The sequence below is a fragment of the Leuciscus leuciscus genome (genome assembly GCF_965113295.1).
Source record: "Leuciscus leuciscus genome assembly, chromosome: 9".
Lineage (NCBI taxonomy): Eukaryota > Metazoa > Chordata > Actinopteri > Cypriniformes > Leuciscidae > Leuciscus > Leuciscus leuciscus.
Genome location: NC_138733.1, coordinates 2,811,070 through 2,828,234, shown reverse-complemented (window position 1 = coordinate 2,828,234; position 17,165 = coordinate 2,811,070). Strand labels below are relative to the sequence as shown.

The following is a 17,165-nucleotide window of genomic DNA, read 5'->3' as shown; positions in this document are numbered from 1 at the left end:
GTCGTCATGAAACAGCTTCACAAAAGGTCTTTTAAACCTCATAATAGTTTCATTATTTCTGTGAGACAATAGTTCAAATTATCATAGAATTACTGGGATAAAAGTTTAAAGTTCACATATAAACACTGATGTCTACAGTAGCGATCAAAATAGAGTAAATCAGCTTTTGATAGAATCTTGGAACTTAAAATAACGCATTTATCGACTACATTGTTTCACCACTAGGTGTCGACAAGTGACTGTTAAAAAATGTATTTGTTATTGAATTATTTAGTAAAGAGAATGTAGAACTGTATGATGCTTCTGAAATAAAACTCAGAAAGATCTGATGAACATGTACAGTCTGTATAAGTGTATGATTTAACTTTTCCCCATGGTCTAGGTGTATCGTCCCAGCCCTAGTGTGTGTGTGAGAGAGAGAGAGAGAGAGAGAGAGAGAGAGAGAGAGAGAGAGAGAGAGAGAGTGTGTGTGTGTGTGTGTGTGTGTGTGTGTGTGTGTGTGTGTGTGTGTGTGTGTGTGTGTGTGTGTGTGTGTGTGTGTGTGAGAGAGAGAGAGAGAGAGAGAGAGAGAGTGTGTGTGTGTGTGTGTGTGTGTGTGTGTGTGTGTGTGTGTGTGTGTTTGTTCTTAATGTATTTGCAAACATTTTACAGAACTTTTAATACTAATGTAATTAATGTCCAATAAAGCCTGTATTAAAGCACTTAATGACATTTTCTGATTTTCCGTGACCTAATCTAAAGTGAGAACTTTTTATGGTTAATACGTTGTTAAAGCATTATCTAACTCTTTACATAAGAGCTAATTAAACAATAACACTTTGTTAATTACAGTGACAATGAATGAAGAACTCACTATTTGTATATAGTCTCTTAATATATTAACTTCAGCTTATATACTATTATACACTATTCATTAACTATAAACTAATAGTTTGGAAATGATTTATAAGGTCTTTGTGTTATGATTCTGCCCTTGTGTCTTTAATACTTCTCTTGTCTTAGGGTAGGATCATAACAGACTCTTGTTAAGTGTGCAAGTGCGTGGCTCTTCGGGCCATGTGCTTGTGTTGTCCTCGTTACCTCACCCCTCCCTCTTGTTCTCCTCATTAGTGATTATTGTATTATCCTTGTCACCTGTCTTGTTCATCAGCGTCTCTCTTGTTTTCCTTGTTTGTGGTAATTATCTCATCCTTGTCACCTGTTGTTATCATCTATGTCTCCCTATACACAAATCCGCCACGATCTCTATGGGCGCCGCCATCTTGCCTGCCGCCATTACTGCGTGCCTGCGAAGTGACGGCGGTGTGACACTTGCCGGTGCCCTCTAATGACATTTCAATGAAAGCGGATCCTGGGGCTTAAATATTGTGATTGTCAAAACATTTTAGTAACTAAACTGAATTGTATTAGGTTTAGTGACAACATGTTGCAATGTTTATAATATATGGTACAATTTCTGGTAAGCTACGTTTTTTTATTATTGCTTGAAACAAATTTCAGGATTTCAATTCAGTTCAATTCTTGTGATTTGATTTAATATTGACTAATTTGGATAAATATTAGGTACACAAGATGGGCGTTAATTAAAAAAAAAAAAACACTGATTGATCGATATTATGTATGATGAATATACATTTCGGTAAGTTGTACTGTTTCTTTTAACATTGTTCATTCGTGTTTATTTACTATTAAGTTGAGATGATCGGTTCACGTGCCGCTAGGGATCTGTCGCATCACATTTACAAACACCAAAACGGTATTTATTGTTTGAATTTCGTAATAAAATGGACAGAATCTGAAAGCTGAGCTTTTTTATATCATAACTAATCTGCTGTCTATAGACACAGAAAGTCTGTCGGTCTCCGTGTCCTTTCTGCCTCGCGATCTTTCTGTGCGTGAGAAAATGGATGTGTGGCGTGAGAGCGTGTGAAAAGTTGCGTGTGTCTCACGGTGAAGGCGTGAGAGTTGGCAGCTTACAGGTATTCAAGATTATTTTATTAATCATCTGGCATGCGAGCTTCAGAACCTAAACTACAGGGCACTGATTGAAGGTCATAATTATATGAGCTCCGGATGGATTGGCCAGATACAGATGAGCTCATCACATTAAAAGGTGTCGTGAGGTTTTCACAGGCAGTGAACTCGTACCATAATGTGTCAGTAACAATACACAGAGAAAACTGCAAAGTTCTCGAATTCAGTTTGTGACTGCATGGTCGACCGAGGGAAGTGTTGTAGCCATACAGCAGGGCTACTGTACAAAATTAAAGATGAATAGATAAAAATAACATTTATTCGTAAATCTGTACATTCGTACAGCTACATCTGCTACAGCCGCCTACGGGACCAACGCTACTTCCTTAGCAGCAAGGCACGCAGTAATGGCGGCGCTGCTTTACTTCCGTGTTTCGCCGGATTTGTGTATATCATGCCCTTGGGCTTTCTGTCCTGCGCGGTTCATTACTATACGTTGTGGCTTTCAATGTTAGACTGTTGCACTGCTATTGATTGCTGGAAGCAGCTTTTCATGGCTATTCCTTGTTTTGTACTTGTGAGTATCCTGTCGTGAGTTTTGTCTAGATCTAGTTAAGAGTTTTGTATCTCTGTTTTGTTTTCCCGTCAAGTTACCCGTCTAGTATTTTGTATAGTTTGTGGGATACCTTGTATTGTCTCTGTTTTGCCCCCATGAGGGTGTTTATTTTTCCTGTTTTTGTGTCTCAATAAATCGTTTGTCAAGCATTCCTGTCTGTGCTTGGGTTCGCCTTCGAGATTCATAACACTTTGTTACTGTATACTTGTGATAAAGTGTTACCATTATTTCAAACTGGTCGCATTAAGTGTAATTGTTCCTTTTGTATGTGATGAAGTGATTCTTCTTTTTCAAAAATAACACAAAAATAAACAGAGTAAATATTAGTGAAAGACCCTGCTTTCCTGTAGCTCAGTGGTAAGAGCATTGCGTTAACAACGCAAGGTTGTGGGTTCGATCCCAGGGGATTGCACATACCTATGTATAAAATGTATAGGATAACGCAATGTAAGTCGCTTTGGATAAAAGCGTCTGCCAAATGCATAAATGTAAATTAAGTTGACTGATAGCATTATTATTATTCCATAAGATTTCCACAGATATGGTGATATATTGTTATTGTGTGTTATTTTGGCCATGATAATCATGTAGTGATAAATCTGATATGGTGACAGTCCTGGTTCAGGTGAAACACACACCACTTCCCTCTTTTCAGCTGCACACACACATTTTGAGGAAATGCTCACGCTTTTACAAGGGTCTGTTTGCACAAGCATTACAAGACAACTTCATTTACACCAAACATTTGTGCTTTAAAAACCCTCTTCACTGTATCCTGCATCTGTTGTCTGGTTTGTAGTTCGTCCGGTTTATTTAACGGTTAGTTTTACTTTCTTTAGGGGGATAATAATATAGTAAGATGTAAATGTTCCTCTTCAGGGAGACTCCTCACCGCTGCCTTCTACCGCCGGCAGGATCTGACGGCTCAAGCAGGAATCTGTCACTGAACCACCGGATGGGGCTTACGCCAAAGATATATTGAATACACTATCTACATATTAATCCTTATTCACTCCGAGTCTTTATGGTAGAGATGATCTTACCACAGTATCTCCAGTTTACAGTGAGGATTCTCCAGTCCAGCAGAAAACAGCTTCACTCCTGAGTCTCCTAGTTTATTCCCACACAGATTCAGATCTCTCAGGTGTGAGGGGTTTGATCTCAGAGCTGAAGCCAGAGCAGCACAACCTTCATCTGTGACACCACAACCCCACAACCTGTAGAGAACAATGACACACATTAAGCCTATATCCAGAGATAATAACATAATGCTGTCAATATGAAATATACAAATACTCATTAGTTCATGTTGTTAAAATACATCAGTTAGCATTAGGGGATTGAAGATACAATTTGTACAGTATATAAAAATCATTATTTCTATGGAAAGTCCCCATAAAACATGAAAACCCAACGTGTGTGTGTGTGTGTGTGTGTGTGTGTGCTTGATGTATTTGTAAACATTTTAAAGAACGTACGTGTGTGTGTGTGTGTGTGTGTGTGTGTGTGTGTGTGTGTGTGTGTGTGTTGTGTGTGTGTGTGTGTGTGTGTGTGTGTGTGTTAAGGCTGGGAGAAAAACATAGATTCACCTAACTATCACAATTTTTTTTGTTTACGATTTTAAATTAGATTATTTTATTACAGAATCGATATTCATTCAAATTAAATTGCTTATTTTTGTCCTTGCTTATAGACGAGGTTGACAGAAGTTAGCCACTTTTGTTCCAACAGAGGATGAAATGTGTGGTTATCTATGAGTGTCGTAATATCCCTTTCAAGTGGACGTGTGGAAGAGACGTGAGACTGAATGCACTGAAAGCCCTCGCGCTGCTCATATGCTGAGAGAGAGATAAGACAGTAGAGCTGCACCATTCATCTCTAAAATACTGTGATCTCCATTCAAACACACACACACTCTTCTTCATATTCCTCTGTCTATTAAACCTTTGACAAAATCATATCACAACATTCAAATCTGTGTTGGCGCTGCCGCTGACCCAGAGAGAGTCGTCATGAAACAGCTTCACAAAAGGTCTTTTAAACCTCATAATAGTTTCATTATTTCTGTGAGACAATAGTTCAAATTATCATAGAATTACTGGGATAAAAGTTTAAAGGTCACATATAAACACTGATGTCTACAGTAGCGATCAAAATAGAGTAAATAAGCTTTTGATAGAATCTTGGAACTTAAAATAACGCATTTATCGATTACATTGTTTGACCACTAGGTGGCGACAAGTGACTGTTCACAAATGTATTTGTTATTGAATTATTTAATCAAGAGAATGTAGAACTGTATGATGCTTCAGAAATAAAACTCAGAAAGATCTGATGAACTGTTTTTGTAAATATGACTCATCTTATACATCATGTACAGTCTGTATAAGTGTATGATTTAACTTTTCCCCATGGTCTAGGTGTATCGTCCCAGCCCTAGTGTGTGTGAGAGAGAGAGAGTGTGAGTGTGTGTGAGAGAGAGTGAGTGAGTGAGTGAGTGTGTGTGTGTGTGTGTGTGTGTGTGTGTGTGTGTGTGTGTGTGTGTGTGTGTGTGTGTGTGTGTGTGTGTGTGTGTGTGTGTGTGTGTGTGAGAGAGAGAGAGAGAGAGAGAGAGAGTGTGTGTGTGTGTGTGTGTGTGTGTGTGTTTAATGTATTTGCAAACATTTTAAGGAACTTTTAATACTAATGTAATTAATGTCCAATAAAGCCTGTATTAAAGCACTTAATGACATTTTCTGATTTTCCGTGACCTAATATAAAGTGAGAACTATTTATGGTTAATACGTTGTTTACAAAGCATTATCTAACTCTTTACATAAGAGCTAATTAAACAATAGCTGTGTCTGAAACCACTCACTCGTTCACTCATTCACTAATCCCTACATAGTGAATGGCAGTTGAGTGCACTACATCAGCAAAGAGTGAACGAAAATGAGTGAGCGAATTCGGACGCTGACATAATTATCACGCGCCAGAGAGCTCGGACAATTTCGTCATAAACATTACCTACCCATCTTTAATATTTTCTTTTTTGGCTGTATGAATTGTATGTATGTATTTTTCACGTTTATTGCGTTATTTGATAATAAAAAAAAGATAATAAAAACATTTGCTTGTCATATTTATTTACTTTTTACATTTATATGTGAAAATAAAAGAGAACAAAATACTACACAACACATTTGTTTATTCAAATATAGATATAACGGTATATAAATAAATAAATGGTAATGGTAAATGGACTGCATTTATATAGCGCTTTCACAGACCTATGGCCACCAAAGCGCTTTACAGAGCCTCACATTCACCCATTCACTCACTCATTCATACACCGACGGCGGTGTCAGCCATACAAGGCGCAATCCAGCTCGTCGGGAGCAGCTGGGGTTAGGTGTCTTGCTCATGGACACCTCGACACTTGGTCAGGTGGAACCGGGGATTGAACCACCAACCTTTCGGTTTGTAGACAATCTACATGAACCACTGAGCCACTGCCGCCCCTAAATACATAAAACTGTCACAAAAAAAAACCCCTCCGTTATTTAAACATTACTTTCATTACTTTCGCGGGGTTTCCAGTCAGTCAAATGATTGTTAAGTGTCCTTCAAATTATTGTTTTCTATCTCGCGTGCGCCGTTGCCATGGTGACATGGTTGCCGTCCGTCATATTTATTTTTCATTCGCGCTCTATCGCCTTATCGTGTTGGATTGTGGGAAATAGTGTCTCAGCAAGTGTACATCGGATGTACACTCGAATTCAGAGAGGATTGTGGGTAAAAGTAGTGATATTGTTGTAATAATATAGTAAGATGTAAATGTTCCTCTTCAGGGAGACTCCTCACCGCTGCCTTCTACCGCCGGCAGGATCTGACGGCTCAAGCAGGAATCTGTCACTGAACCACCGGATGGGGCTTACGCCAAAGATATATTGAATACACTATCTACATATTAATCCTTATTCACTCCGAGTCTTTATGGTAGAGATGATCTTACCCCAGTATCTCCAGTTTACAGTGAGGATTCGCCAGTCCAGCAGAAAACAGCTTCACTCCTGAGTCTCCTATGTTATTATATGACAGATCCAGTTGTCTCAGGTGTGAGGGGTTTGATCTCAGAGCTGAAGCCAGAGCAGCACAACCTTCATCTGTGACATCACACCCAATCAACCTGTAGAGAACAATGACACACATTAAGCCTATATCCAGAGATTAACATGACACTTAAAGAGAGAGAGAGAGAGAGAGAGAGAGAGAGAGAGAGAGAGAGAGAGAGAGAGAGAGAGAGAGAGAGAGAGAGAGAGAGAGAGAGAGAGAGAGAGAGAGAGAGAGTGTGTGTGTGTGTGTGTGTGTGTGTGTGTGTGTGTGTGTGTGTGAGAGAGAGATTTTTGATTTTTAGAAAAACTTTACTAAACAATAATCATTCACAGACATTTTACACATTATTTCATCTCAATTCATCAGAAAATAGTAAAGCATTGTTTTCAACTTCACAAAGTACATCTCCATAAGTCCAGATCTTTTCAAAATCCCAAAAAAATTTCATATGTAAATAAAAAGAAAAATCATGCTTAATTCTCGCTTTTACAAGCCCTTTAAACACACTCACTATATTACATTCATTTCCATATTCAATTTTCTGTTTTCTACTTACATAAATAGACATTTTTGCTTGACCAATAATAAAATTGAGCAAACGCCCCATTTTTCTCTTTGTTTTTGAATCCTTAAAACCATAAATAAAAACATTTATACTAAATATTTCACCAAAATCATGAAAAATCACTTTCAACAGTTCAAACAGAGGCTTCAACCTCTCACAATGTACAAAACAATGAAATATTGTTTCCCTCTGTTCACAAAAAGCACAATTTTCTTTTACAAGCGGATTAAGAATAGAAATAAAAGCATTAACGGCAATAATGCCATGCATGATTCTCCATTGCAAATCTCCAACAAACTTTGTCAATGGTGGCTTGTATAACGTACCCCACATTGGCTTAAAGCTAGAATCCACACTTAAGTGACATCGCCTGACAATTAATATCTGTATCTGGCAAGTCTGGAGAAATCCTCATTACTGGAAACAAGTCCTCAGCATTTGACTCACTTTTTAATGTTGAAAAGTCATAGAGAAGCGTCCATTCTTCTTCCAATAACGAGTCTCGACATTTTTTCAACATCTGCCCAACTACTCTTTCAGACCGAAGTCCAAGTCTTTGAGTCAATGCAACAGTGTTACTTAAATTCCATCCAGTCACTTCCACCAAGTCCTTCATTGTTATAATCTTCTCATTCTTCAATCTTTGTTCAAACCATGGTACTATTTCACAGGACAAATTCAAACGAGATCCATTAATCAATGGTTCTAGCATTAACCAATGCAAAGATTTTCCATCAGTGGACCTTGTTATTTTCATCAAACTCCATGATTTTCGAACACCTTCATAAAAACAGGATATTTCTTTCAAACCCATTTTTGAAGAATTTGTCCAAAATAATTCTCTCTTAAATCCAAGCTTTCCAACCACACTTAGAAGCTTAAAAGCTATGTTTGTCCAAGACAGTTTCTGATACAATAGTTTTTTAACAAACTGCAGTCTAAAAGCAGCTTTCCGGCTTGCAAGGTGTATTAAACCTTGTCCTCCCTCCTCCACAGGAAGGTACACAACACTCTTTGGAAGCCAATGCAATTTGTCCCAGAAGAAATTAACAAGAGAGGTTTGAATCTTCTCCAGCAAGCCCACTGGGGGTTCTAATACTGCCAAGTGATGCCATAACATAGGCTAGATGCCACTAAGTTGTTGATTACAAGAATTCTCCCTCTAAATGACATTTTTCTTAAAAGCCATTTCCACCTCCCCAGTCTTCCTTGAACTGTTTCTAAAACATTTTCCCAATTCTTTTGCATTGTGGTCTCATCACCCAAAAATACTCCCAAATACTTAAAACCTCTATTTGCCCACACCATTCCACCAGGCAAAATCTGGTTTTCAGCCTTCCAATCACCCATTAAAAACGCTGAACTCTTTGACCAATTAACTTTTGAAGAGGAAATTTTACCAAAATTTTCAACAATTTCTGTAAGTCTGTTAATGTCTTGATCATTAACTAAAACTATTACATCATCAGCATATGCTGACATTTTTACAGTTAAAGCACTATCATACTTCAAACCACAAATACTCTCCCTTATTTGACTTAACATAGGTTCCAAAGCAATTGAATACAACATACCAGACATTGAACATCCTTGTCTGATTCCTCTTCCCACCTTAAACGGCGCACTCAAGCCACCATTGATCTTCAATATGCTTTCAATGTCCTCATAAAGGACCTTTATCATGTCTATAAAACCAGGAGGAAAACCAAAAGCTTTAAAAGTATCCCATAAATAAAAATGTTCCACCCGGTCAAAAGCTTTTTCCTGGTCCAGTGAAATCAGACCGCACTTTAGGCCAAAAAGCCTAGAAACCTCTAAAACATCTCTGATTAGTGAGATGTTATCCACAATCGATCTTTCAGGTATACAATATGACTGATCCGTGTGTACTATCATTCCCATCACTTCTTTTAGCCGGTTAGCCAAGGTCTTAGATAAGATTTTATAATCAGCACACAACAATGCCACCGGTCTCCAATTTTTTATTTCCTTTAAGTCACCTTTTTTTGGGAGCATGGTTAAAACTGCCCTTCTACAGCTCTGTGGCAGCTTGCCTCCATTTAAGCTTTCATTCAAAACTTCGAGCAAATCTTCTCCCAAAAACTCCCAATAGGCCTTAAAAAAATCAACAGGCAAACCATCAATTCCTGGTGCCTTGCCATTTTTTAAGCTTTGTAAGGAAACATATAACTCCTCCCTTGACAAAGGTTTTACTAATTCTTCAAAAGCGTTTTTAGGCACCCGAGGAAGATCTTTATAAAATTGTTGTGCCATTAAAGGTGCATTAAGCAAGATTCTGAGTTTTTGCAGAACTATGCCACCTCTGGCGGCAAGTGAAACTGCAGCCAGAGATGTGCACGCTCATGGACCACACGCACACGCACGCTTGCACGAGCACGAGCTGTTCATAACCAAAGGAGCATCAGCCGCAAATCTTTTGTTTACAATCATAATGTCTTCAGAGGTAATAAAGTTATAAATTTGCAAGTCATTTTAAATATGTGAAAGGAAAGGCAATTGAGTAAATTACACACTTATGTGTGAGGGAAAAACGGGGGTAGTAGAAAACTTCGTTTTTTATTTCCATCTATCTCCATGTTGAACTGTGTTATGTGTTTACTGGATCCACTTATGATTGTATTATTATGGAAACACGTTCATGAACAATATAAGTTGTTACTAGGGATGGGTATCGTTAAGGTTTTAACGGTATTACTACTCTTACCGATACTCCTTATCGATCCGGTACTTTAACGGTATTCTTATCGGTTCTTTTTGTTATATTAAAAAAAGGGGAAAAAATTATTTAGGACATAATTAATATTGCTTTATATTTTGAAATGTAAAATAAATATCTATAGCAAAAGAAAAAGCAATGCTTTAACAAAACAAATAAAACATGTATGTTATGCAGAAGGGTGCTGGCTTTTGTGTTTTATAGACAGACAGGACGCCAAAAACAAAGTACAAACACATGGTCAAACAAAAAAGTATACAATAAAACAAATATACAAATTATATACCCAGTGCTTTAATTTCAGTAATGTCCACTGACATTACTGTTCAGGAGTAATATGGGTTAAAAAGACATCTAATAAAGTCAGATGTAAAATAACACTGCACAGTTTATCATAGATAGATTAAAGCTTATATAATTCAAGAGCTGTGACTGATTTTCTCTTTGCCTTTTGTTGTTTGATTCACATTAATGGAGCAATCGTCAGCAGGATTATTAGACTGCTGCCTCTTTAAGACCAAATGCAGATCTAATCATTATTAAGCCTCATATTTTCTCCCAACTATTTACGCCGATTTAAGACATAAACTGTATTTAAGTGAATAAACTGTTTAAGTGAATCTCCAAGACGGCCATTTTGACATATTTGTGAATTTGATCATTTAGATGCGCACACGAAGCCCAAAATATACGTTGCTTGTCTCGTTGCGGTGTGTTTCAGAGCGTGCGCCGCATTTTGGAACAGCGTCTTTTGCGTCAATTTTGGTACTTTTAATAGCCTTTTATTATCAAACGCGTCCCGCAGTTTAGCAAAAGTATATACTACATTTTACAACAATCACCGATCGTGCAGATTCTGACGTTACGTTTGGGTTTTAGGGAGAAATGACAGCGCATCGCTCTGTGAAGGGAAGGAAGTTGCGCTGGAGAGAATGTGGCTTTAGTTTTTAATGGTTACACCTCAAATATCTTCTTTTTTATAATCATTGGAAGCCAAAATCTAAATCTAAAATAAAATTAGTTTAATATCAAAGATCTAAAGTGTAACCTTTTGAATGTTCTGTCCTCATCGTCACTCATTAAGCAGGGCAGTTGTGTTGCGCGCGCCGTGGCTTTGCGTGAAAGATCGCTCTCTCTCTCACACACACACACACACACACACACACACACACACACACACACACACACACACACACACACACACACACACACACACACACACTCTCTCTCTTTAGCAAAAATGCATCACAGACAAATGGTTCAATATTATTATATATAGAAGTGGCTGGCGAGATTAAATTCGCAAGATAATACTTTCTTAATAGCAATAATAAATAGCACGTGTACTTTCATAATTTCTCCAGTACCGACAGCAGAACCGATAACGTCCGAGCTTAACGATCCAGCGGTCTTTCAAAATTCAGCACCGGGGCCCGTTTAATACCGGGTTTCGGTACCCATCCCTAGTTGTTACTTTGTAAAATCTCAAAGCACAGTCGGTCAAAAAAGTACACTCAATTGTCTCAAGGTAATAAACAATTAAATGGCACTATGACGTTACCATAAAAGCCAAACAGGCTAATCCGCCGAAGATTTGCGGGGGTTTAACCTGTTTTATTGATCTGCTAATAGTGGTGTCAACAATAATCAATTCGGCGATGCATCGCAATGCGGGGCATGCACGATTCAGCATCGATGCGGCAAAGTGCCATAATCGATTATGTCACTGTTGTAGGGGTGTAACGGTACGCGTATTCGTACTAAACCGTTCGGTACAAGGCACGCATTTTCAAACCGAACGGTTATTTCAAATGTAAGCGCGTCGCGCGCGCTCATAATGTAGACGCTGGCGCGACCACAACATCAAATGGCAAACGCAATGTAAGCGGAACGAAACTGAGCTACTCGTGACGGACTGTTTATCAGTTTGGACCAACGCAGCGCGAGCCGATCTTATACTACACAGCGCTAAGAGATCCAGTAAAGAAAGCATTTGAACTCGCCACTAAAGTAATAACATCGCTGCGAGATCTAGTGAGAAACACTCACATTTCTCCGTTATTAAAGAATCAAACAGCGCTGACGTGGAAACCTGGAAGAAACTATAGCCCCTTTCACACAGAGATTCCGGAAAATACACGGATAAAGTGACCCGGGATTTGACCCGGGTTCGTTTGATTTTGGTCATTCACACTGCCAGTGATTTTCCGGAATCAGAGAGTGCGTTCACACACAACCCGTAAAAATGCCGTAAAGACACGTGACATCGATGTGACTTGTAATCTCAGCAGCGTCTTAAGTTTGCTTATGAGCTGCGATCTCTCTCTCGAGAAACCACGCCTGTGCATTTGTTTCTCTGATTCGATCATAAACTTGCGCATTACGTACCGTTTCACAGCTGGAGAACGAGCCCGGCTTCAGCGTCATCACTACGACACGGCATTATTACGGCTTTTGTTCACACAGCGCGCGTTCCGGGACTGAACACGGCAATGTTACTAGGTCCCGACCCGGCATCGATCCCGGCTTAAATCCCGGGTCGAGTTTGCGTTCACACAGAAGGCGCTCTGGCAATTTGCCGGCAATTTGCCGGGTTCAAAGCGCTGTGTGAAAGGGGCTATTGTGACATGAATGAACTATCCAGTGTCCACAGATCTGCAATATTCACCATGGATTTACTGTACTGCAGTAACTGCAACTTTGGATGTTTGGCAGGAATAGTAGGCTATAATGCTTTCAAGTAACGTTATGTCGGATTTATTTCGACATTATGAATAACATTGCTGCCCTCAAATGTTAATCTGAACTAAAATAAACATTTGTTTATAAGCACAAAATATTACATTTAATTTTTTCCAAGCAGCTGTTTTGTTTTATATGCTCTTAAGAAGAGTCAATTATAGCTCCATCATTGCTCAAAGAAAAAAAAAAGGTCATAGTTTATGATGTTAGTTCTAATAAAAAAAGAATAAAAAAAAAATCAAGGAAATTTCTCTGGCATTTCTTTCTTTTTGCTGTATCGAAAACGTACCGAACCGTGGCACAAGTGTATCGTATTGAACCGAACCATGAATTTTGTGAACCGTTACACCCCTACACTGTTTATTTTCTGGCCTCGAGTTGGACAATAAAGTTGAAATTTAATTTCAAATGGTTCTCAAGCAGAGAGAAGAGAAACATTTCTCATTCAAAGCACTGAAAGCAGTGATTTATGCTTTCTTTTTCAGGTTTGAAAATGTCATATCCAATACCCTGTACCATTCAATTTTATTTTATTTAATGACATTTATGTCAAAGATACAGGAGAGTGATAATACACACATAGCAGCCAATAAAATCTGTTGTTCAATATCTGACTGCTTGTATTGCCTCATGACTGATGAAAATTTTGCCTTGTTGTGTGCAGTAGAATTGTGATGCATCGTAGAATCGAATTGAATCGAATCGTTACCTGGTGAATCGTAATCGAATCGAATCGTGAGGGCAGTGCCAATGCACACCCCTATCTGCTAAGTAGCATATTCCAATAGCAATACATCCTAATTAAGCAGTAATTTGCTCAAAATTTGTGTCTAATTATCTAACTTATATATCAGCATTTTATATCACACTCAAGATATTTGAACTGTTTTAATCGAATAGCAAATCAATAAACTACATGTAGTGCAGATTTATTTAGTAGATATTTTGAAAAAAGCCAACTGAGCATCCCGTTTGAGCCCTAGAGCAGACCGGAGATCTCTCCATTTATTGAAAGCCTTCCCTATGTTTACTCTCGTCTTATTCCGACGCCTGTCTGAGTCCAACTTTGCCCTTTTGGTTGCACTATAGAGACAAGTTTTCTTTGTTTTATCTTGCGTGGAGTTTGCGTTGGTGTTTGAAATGAACTACAAGCCGGTCTCTTACAATCCATCTTCTACGGAGAATGCCGGCGAATACACAAACCTGCCAGACATAGCTATGTGAGCGTGCCGTGAACGCGCATGACGTCACGCCCAGTCTAAAATTCCGACCCGAATCCCTCTTATTTATTTTACTTTACAGGATTATAGAGACAATCTCAGTGATCAGAGAAGGGCTCATTCAGCCCATCAGGCAATTGTTTAAGCATGTATGGTTAGAAAACGGGTATTTTTAACATGAAAAGTTGCTTAATGCACCTTTAAATTATCTTCTTTATGCTCACTGGCATAGAGCTCTTCGTAGAACTTAGTTGCTCTTCTGCGTATATCAGCAGTTTTCCTAAGTTCTTTTCCATCCTCAGATCTTAAAATGTGCATTAACCGACTTTGGCCATTCTTTCTTTCCAAGCTAAAAAAGAATCTGGATGGGGCATCCATTTCAGATATGTTCTGAAACCTTGATCTCACCAGCGCCCCCTGTGCTCTAAACCCAAGCAGATCAGCCAAAATTGTTTTTTTTTATTTTTCAGTGCCTTAAAGTTATCTTGATTACCTATGGACCCACATACATTTTGAAGCTCCAAAACTTCAGATTCCAATTTTTTTATAGATCTTGTAATGTCCTTTGTCACATTGAAAGCATATTGATTACAAAACTGTTCGATTTGAAGCTTCCCAGCATCCCACCATTGTTGCATTGAAATAAAATTTTCTTTTTGTAATCTCCATTTTTCCCAAAGATACCCAAGACACTTCTTAAAATTAGAATCTTCAATAAATGCACAATTAAAATGCCAATAAGCACTTGTAATTTTTATGGAATTAATATAAACAGAAGTAATCACCATAGAATGATCTGAAAAACCTACTGGACATATGTGACAACTTTTATAGCATTGAGACTGAAACTTATAACAACAGAATCTGTCCAACCTTGCCAAAGCAATGTGATTTTCTCTTACATGTGTCCAAGTGTATTGTCTTATATTGTCATGCAAATTCCTCCAGACATCACAAAGTTCATTTGATTCAATAAATTGCAACAATCGACGTCTTGAAGCACTGTGAGGCTCTAAATGATTTCTATCGATGTCATTGGCAGTACAGTTAAAATCTCCACCAAGTATCAAATAATGCTCTTCACATTGCTGAATTGTATTATCAAGTGTGTTTAAAAAAATCATTCTTTCAGATGCATTGACTGGAACATAAACATTAATCAATTCCAAAATAATCTTGTCATATTTTGCTGTAACTTTTAATAACCTTCCTTTCACTATCTCTTCTACATTATAGGAATCTGGCAAGAATTTTTGTGAAAATAAAATTCCAACTCCTGCACTAAAAACACTGTCATGACTAAGGCCCCGTTTACACGATGGGAAAACGCAGATATTTCCCTGCGTTTTGGCCTGTCATTTACACGAAAACGCCGTTTTTATCCCAGAAAACGATTATTTCTAAAAACTCCGGCCAAAGTGGAGATTTCTGAAAACGCCGGTTATGTGTTGCCGTGTCAACTGGGAGAAACGGGGTTTTAGGTTCTCAAACGTCACATTATGCGCCAGAAAATGCTTACGTCATGTGAGCGCCCTATGTTTAGAGTTTGTTCCATACTGTCTATGAGTTTGTTTGGCTACTATTTGATCATGGATGCTGTTAAAGTGGTACTCATTTTTACTTTTGTGAAAACGCTTTTGGCCTGTTTGCATTTGCTTCGCTGTCTGTCCACACGAACGAACCTCGCGCCATGTCTATTGTTTTGAAAGGAACAGGAAGTCGCTCGTGCTATTCGTCGTTGTCGATTTTGAGGATTCTGATTGGCTTGCATGGCTTTATCCTTCTCCTTACACTGCCGCCCCTTTGTATTTATGCGGGTTGATGTAAACGACAACTTTTTTTGAAAACGATATTGTGTGCACATTGTTATTTTTTAAAACGGAGGGGGAGAAATATTCGTTTCTCTAAATACCCGGCTATGTGTAAATGTGGCCTAAGAAAGATCTGGCCATCCCATTCTTTTTGCCATTCTACAGCATTTTCTTGTGTGCTATGAGTTTCCTGTACAAATGCAATATTAATCTTCAAAACATCATATAGTTGTGCTCTCTTAACAGCGTCTCTCGCTCCATTTAAATTAATGGATGATATTTTGAAATTACTCATTAGGAGAGAGCAAAACAAAAGGCACAACACATACACATTAATATTACTCCACCATTTGATCACTCTCATTTTGCATTATTTGAGAACTCAATCTTTGCACAATTTTCTTCAGCCGATACAAATCTGGATTTGACAGACAATTTTCCCCTCTTCGCCTCATCGCCACTCTAGCTGACTCAATAAACATCGTCTGATCAGAAAAATGGTCAATGACTTCAACATTTCGCTTCCCCTTAGTGGATTGTAGAAAATGTCTTATTCGCTCCAAACTGTAACCACTAAAGTCTTCCAGATTTGTAAGAGAATCGACATTATCTCTTTCACTGTCTGATTCTGAAACCTCATCTGCACTACAGGACTCCCCACTAACTCCATCATCAGTTGCAACACCATCCTGCATTTTTTTCTTAGATTTAGGCACAACTTCCCATTGATTTGTTTTTCTCTTAACTGTTGGAACTTTGAAAATTGTCTCATCATCTCGAAAAAGATCTGCTTGTAGCTCAATCAGATTTACTTCATCACTTCCCTGCGTTTCCTTTATATTCTCCTCTACATTTCCATTCACCTCGTCCACATTTTTCCCTTTTTCACCAAGCACCTGTTCTATTTTATTGCTCTCCTGATTCTTTTCCTCCGAATCTCCTCCCACAGAGCTATTTTTCTGCGTTTCTTTCTCGGTGCATGAACGCATTAAGTGGCCTTCCTTACCACAACCAAAGCACTTCAAACTTTCAGTTGTCGCAAAAATAACGTAGTCAAAACCGTCAATCCTAAACTTCAGAACAATATTCAAATCCTCTATATCGCTCTTCAGCACCATATATACTTGTCTCCTGAAAGAAACAACATGTTTCAATAATGGAGACTTACAACCTAAAGGAATCTTCCTTATGATTGAGACAATCTGACCATGTCTTGAAAGTTCCCTCTCTAAAGTTTCGTCCTTAATGAAAGGGGGCACATTCGAAAGCATAACTTTCTTCGCTGGATTAACCAGAGGAAAAACTTTCACAAAACTATCATTCAGCGTTATTCCTTTCTCAACAACCTCATTCACTTTTTCAATATTATCCACAAACAGGACAACAGCACCGTTCATCCTAGATG

The 17,165-nt window shown here is 38.3% G+C and overlaps 2 protein-coding genes and 1 long non-coding RNA gene across 31 annotated transcripts in view; 2 read left to right on the top strand and 1 right to left on the bottom strand.

The window, feature by feature from the left end:
- LOC309506198 (uncharacterized protein) overlaps positions 1–17,165 on the bottom strand; it is a 317,689-nt gene that overhangs the window by 169,907 nt on the left and 130,617 nt on the right. For 24 of the 29 annotated variants that reach the window (XM_082179827.1, XM_082179846.1, XM_082179835.1 and 21 more), the window contains 2 exons: positions 6,585–6,758; positions 3,634–3,807 (listed from right to left, as the gene is read on the bottom strand). The exons of 1 other annotated variant lie outside the window; for it this stretch is intronic. In XM_082179827.1, coding sequence (XP_082035953.1) covers positions 3,634–3,807; positions 6,585–6,758 — 348 coding nt within the window. The remainder of the gene's footprint in view (positions 1–3,633; positions 3,808–6,584; positions 6,759–17,165) is intronic. 4 more of the 29 variants (XM_082179850.1, XM_082179830.1, XM_082179831.1 and 1 more) reach the window with 2 other exon arrangements.
- LOC309506386 (uncharacterized protein) overlaps positions 1–17,165 on the top strand; it is a 102,224-nt gene that overhangs the window by 39,037 nt on the left and 46,022 nt on the right. The window lies entirely within an intron of this gene.
- LOC309506504 lies at positions 3,815–5,243 on the top strand. The gene is made up of 2 exons (XR_014208814.1): positions 3,815–4,106; positions 4,156–5,243. It is a non-coding gene; the product is annotated as an uncharacterized lncRNA (long non-coding RNA).